Genomic DNA, 5,300 nt, shown 5'->3' on the forward strand with positions numbered 1-5,300 from the left:
TATTTTTTACAGAAAATATATTTTTTTAATATAAGTTATTTTTAAAAATAAATAGAATCTTAATAAAATCCTTAAAATATAAAAAAATTAACTTAATCTTAAAGAGAGGAAGTCATTTTTTTTAAATAATTTAAAATTTTTTTTAATAGGAAAAATATTTTTTATTAACTAAATTTTTTAATATTTTAAATATTAAAATTATGTAAAATATTTTTATGAAATATATTTTATGTGAAATAGAGTCAAAGTGTATTGTTTTTGTCAAAATTTTTTTCTTGTTACGTAACAGAAAATAAGAAACAAGTATAATCTTTCATCATTGACTTGACAATTTCACTATCTAACATTTTAATTAATAAAGATGATAACAGACCTCCTTTTATGGATTAAAAATTTAACCAAAGATAAAAACTTTTGAAAAAACAACCAAAAAAAAAAGGCTTCAATAAAGAAGAAAATATTTACATTATATTTATGAAGAAGTTTTAAATAACCTTTTTGTTTGGACGAGAAGTTATTTAAGAAGTGAACGATTTTTAGACATCTTAAAATTTCAACAAAAGAAAAAAAAAAAAAAAACCTCAATTTTTTTATCCGACTAAATTAGTGAATTACTAAAATTTTAAAGTCTTACCTCCTTTTACCTTTCTTTAGCTCACTTTAAAAACTTCCCTTCGCTAGATCCAAACACACCATCAAGCCATGCCCAATTAATATCACCCACCGCTAACAGTATCTCCAATCCAACAACTGGCCCCATGCATTTAACACGAATACTAGGAGCAGCTGTGATGGAAGCCAGTCTGCTTAGCAGCTGCATAATTTCTCTATGCTATCGCGTCTTTCTTTCTATAATAAGAACAGGAAACAGCTTTTGACCGAAAGTGAACATTCCATAGCCAATTCGGGGAAAAAGAAAAAGAAAAAAAAAAACTGTAGAATTATTGCGTGGACCCTCTCCTCACATCCAAAGGATTGAGATGTATTTCGCCCATGATCGGATCATAGCATCAAGAATCCGCCAGGAGCGAGTGAACCGTTCATGCCACCCTATTGCTTTCATGACTCGACCAATCAGAAATGTATGCGACATTCACAGTTTGCTCAAATGTGAAATGATCTGTCAAAATAAACATCTACATCACCAGGACACAGCATTCCTGGGTTTAAGCTATGGTGTCTGAAGCAACTGATGTAATAGTAATAGGTAGAATTAAGAACACCAGGAAGGGACAAAACAGCCAACCGAAAAACAACCTTACATAGTATCATAAGTAACCAAGTCTTGTAGTAGCAACTGTAATATGGGTGCCAAACTCTCGTAGACTAGTAAATAACTGCTTTTCTCTAGATCCAAATCTAGATGTACAGACGGAGGCGTGAAGAAATACAGAGGGTTGTTCCACTGTGACCACAGAACTACCCAAAAGGAATAAGAAGCCCATCTTTTTTCCCCTAGAGGGGAAGAAAAACAAACAAAGCTAGCATATTCTTAGATTATAATCGAACAGCAGAATCACATGCATGCATATACACATTATAACAGCATCAATCGCGGCACCCTACCCCACATAATCAAACACCATTGCCCACACTTTTGCATCTTCAAACCCACAAAAGCATCAAGCTTGAAATCAAGAGGGTTACAAAGACAAGGAACCAGCTAGTGATTGGAACTCTGAACCGACCATCACTGATGTCTGTGTTTATTCCAGTTCCTGTTGGACTCGCACCGTTGCCTATGCCTCCCAATACTCCATTGGAAGGCGTTGTATTGTATGGCGTAGTAGTGGTTGGTGTGGTACCGGACGGGTTGGTGGTAGATGGGTTTGTGGTCACCGGAGTTGGAGTAGTTATGCTAGTCCCTGCAGCACTGAAGAAAGCAAAGCAAGAATCAAGAAACAATCTTAGAATCCAAAAATTCCATAACTTAGCAAACTGTATTTTTTCAGTATTCAATTCTTTAAAATGTTAAAAACACGATGTTGACGAAGTCAAACGGGTCTGCTACAAGTAAATTCGCCACTACAATAATGCATGTGCGAGTGAACACAATTGCAAATTCATAAAGCAAATCATCCAACATTACAAGTCCTTAGTTTTGTATTACCAAACCAATTCTATCAGGTCCATCCATGTTAAAGGGGGAATAGCTTCGTCTAGTCACACTCATATAGTAGTTTGATTCGACCTGTACAGTTTGGAATCTGCCTTATGTAGGCTGGAGAAAATCAGCTCGTTTGACATTGCAAACACAGTAACCAAATGGATGGTTATGGAACTAGCAGGTGAACTTCATGCAGAGTAGCTTACTACCTAAACTGAAAATTTTGTAACAATTACAACAAATAGAAAGCAACTTCATCAGCAAAATTTAGAAATCAAGACACAAGACTTGCATCAGCTAAAGAAACGGGTTTATGGACTAGGTTCAATATCCAATAACAATCTATTATACCACTGTTGTGTCTGGTTGTTATGAGAATTTGGCAATACCAGATGGCCCTTGCTGCCAGATCACCATAGTTCAAGCAACCTAAAATTGTGGCTTACCAAAACAAAAATAAGAATACCAGAAGAGTGACTTGAGTAAAATGTCCAATAAATGAAGAGACAACTTTGGAATCGTGGGACCACAAATGCACAGTTTTCTAGGCCTCCAAATTTCAAAAGATTGCTCATATCTCAAAATCGTTCATCCCAAGGCTTTTGAGGTAACTATTAAACTTCAAAAAAAGAAAAAAGAAAAAAGAAAAAAGCCCCAACATGAAAATGGCAGAAAACATTTCTTCGAAGTAAAGAAGTCGTGTTGCCATCATACTCCTCTCTCCCTTGCCACTGCTTTACCTTTTTAAGAAAGACACATCCTCAATAAATGCATTGTGATGCCTTTATCCTTGCATTTTTTAATGAATATTTCAAAAAATTTCAAAGTTCATGTCCAAATCAACAATTAGAAGAGCTAAGAAAATATTAATACCTGGAATAATCAGATGCTACTGCTAGCAGTATAGAGGGAGCTCAAAAGGTAGTCACATAGCATGTCTTATAAGGCACATTATTGTCTTTATATAAGGTGCCATCCTTTATATTATTCATTTTAGTAAAATTTTTAACTTTATTAGAAGGCAATTCATCCTAATTATTGCAGCATCTTTGTATCAAATTGAAACTCATAACCAACTAGCAAATTGCCAAATGATCAAGAACATCATAATGCAGTTGCAATGAGTGAAGATGACAAAAAAGAGCTTATTTTGATTCTAGCTGGGTTGGGGGGGGGGGGGGGGTGGTGAACTATAGATGTAAGAAAAGCCAAAGTACAAAAAGGGCCGGCAAAAGACAGGTTCAGGGTCTAAGGAAACAGGAACTGACCCATAAGGGTTCCAATTCTGTTTTAGTATTGATCAAGATCAAACTTTTGCAATTTTTTTAAAGTTTTATATTTACTTTAAAAAGAAAAAGCAAAGAAGTCTTGTCTGCTTTTTGGTCCCTTTAATGCCAGTTTGTATCAATCCAGCCTTGACAGTTTTGAACTGGCCTTGAACAGTACTAGTTAGCCATCCAGTTTAGCAAGCTAGACTTCTTTTAAATACTAATTTGATAGGTGTAACTATCTTGAAGTTATTCCACCAAAATTTCAAACTGCACAAAAACAGATACCATGAGCTTGCAGACATTTTCATTGCTTTACTCCTTTCAATGTGAACTAACCTCAAACACAGAGTAGGATCTAAATGGTGCCATAGATTCTCATTCAACATCCAATATTTTAATTTTTTTTTTTACATGAAATCAGTGAGAGCCCCATGGGATGTAAAAGGGACAAAGAATAATGTGATCCTACCAAGAAATTCACTTCTACAAAAATGGTATGTTTTTCCAAATCTAAAAATACTTATAAACTAATCGGCTTCAAGAAAGCCAACTAGTTAATGTCCTGTAGCCAAGCCTGCCTTGTCTTGGCATCTAGTCCTAAACAAAGAAAGAGTGCCCCATTTACGAAAAAGTTAAGAGCATCCCTCAATCGCTATGCTGAAAAGTGACAGATCTGAGCTGACACCACATTTATATTATTCACTAAAATTTGAAATGCTAAAAGGAAAAAATAAAGCAGTAAACAAGAAAAGAAACGTAGCAGCAAATGCACCCAAAAGCAAGATAATAGCAATATACCTGACGGTAGCGGGATAAGAACAGCCACTAGAACCTATAATGTGAATCACACAAAAATTGAAGGATTAGAAAAAATGTGAAAAATATTTAGATGCTGGGAAGTAAGGGATTTAAGGAATGGCTCACTAGGATCAGCTGCAGAAACGGTAGCAGTGCCAGCAAAATCACAAGAGCCTTGAGCTTGGCCTTTCTTTTGGAAATAGCTATTTACAGCATAAGAGCAATGGGCCTTGACAGTATTAGGTTGGAAACAAGCACCACTTGAATGGGTAGGTCTACAATCAGCCCCAGCTCCACAAGCATAGTCCAAAGTCTTTTGAAGGACTGCATCAGACATATCCTTGCAAACACACCACGTGCAGCCTAACCAAGAACAATAAAAAATATTAGAAGTTAGAACAAAGAATAAGAAGGTGAGTTTTTCAAATGAAGAATATGAGCTACAGAAAATAAAATGAGAAGAAATATATTAGAGAATAGGAGAGAAGCGAGAGGATTCTGAAAAGAGAAACAAGTTGAGATTTTTCAGCCCCCATAAATAGCTCACAGAGGGGAAAAAATCCTGTTAAAAGAAAAAACAAACAGGGCATTCAACACTAGGAAACAGAGCATTTCCTGAAATCAGTTGAATAAAAATATTTATGAGAAGAAAAAATAGTGTGCCTAAAAAATATGCAGGAGTAAAAATAACATATTTTAGCCAAAAAACAAAAGGTCAAAAGGTAATTATTAGTAGCACACTTGCACTTGAAAAAATTAAAAAGAAAATATATATATAAAAAATGTTAAGCTGAAGCCAATATCATGACTGGTATCTTCACTTGTGAGGAGTAGGGAAAAAAAATAAAAAGCAGCATCACTACTCAGACAAAAGGTTGCTGCAGGAGCTTACTAGCATGGCCAGTCATGGCCAACATCAGCATTAAAAGCACAATAACAGCCATCACTGTTCAGGCAAAGGGCAACAGAGAATAGTGTTATGGAGTTCTGGAGATGTCAATGGTGGCCAGACAAATAAAAGGGTTCCTTGCAGAATCACTGGGGAGAGAGAGGGAGAGAGAGAAAATGGGAGAGTGTTTGAGGCAGTGAGAAATTAAATGGGGGCAGCCGGGGAGCATTGTAAA

At 35.5% G+C, this 5,300-nt stretch overlaps 1 protein-coding gene across 1 annotated transcript; it reads right to left on the reverse strand.

Moving 5' to 3' along the window:
* Positions 1-1,230: 1,230 nt before the first annotated feature.
* Positions 1,231-5,300, reverse strand: LOC110616632 (PLASMODESMATA CALLOSE-BINDING PROTEIN 3). The gene is made up of 4 exons (XM_021759062.2): positions 5,069-5,300; positions 4,303-4,539; positions 4,177-4,210; positions 1,231-1,873 (listed from the first exon to the last, which is right to left on the reverse strand). Exons 1-4 carry the CDS (start codon positions 5,118-5,120, stop codon positions 1,606-1,608), a joined length of 591 nt encoding a protein of 196 aa, XP_021614754.1. The 5' UTR covers positions 5,121-5,300; the 3' UTR covers positions 1,231-1,605.

The sequence above is a fragment of the Manihot esculenta genome, chromosome 6 (assembly GCF_001659605.2).
Source record: "Manihot esculenta cultivar AM560-2 chromosome 6, M.esculenta_v8, whole genome shotgun sequence".
Taxonomy (NCBI): Eukaryota; Viridiplantae; Streptophyta; class Magnoliopsida; order Malpighiales; family Euphorbiaceae; genus Manihot; species Manihot esculenta.

What these genes read in the sequence shown, in the direction of transcription:
- LOC110616632 (XM_021759062.2), bottom strand. Translation starts at nt 5,120, where the DNA reads ATGGCTGTTATTGTGCTTTTAATGCTGATGTTGGCCATGACTGGCCAT. An exon ending in GGCCATGACTGGCCATGCTA is followed by an intron (nt 4,540 to 5,068) that starts GTAAGCTCCTGC and finishes GTTCTTGGTTAG; the next exon opens with GCTGCACGTGGTGTGTTTGC. An exon ending in CGTTTCTGCAGCTGATCCTA is followed by an intron (nt 4,211 to 4,302) that starts GTGAGCCATTCC and finishes TTCACATTATAG; the next exon opens with GTTCTAGTGGCTGTTCTTAT.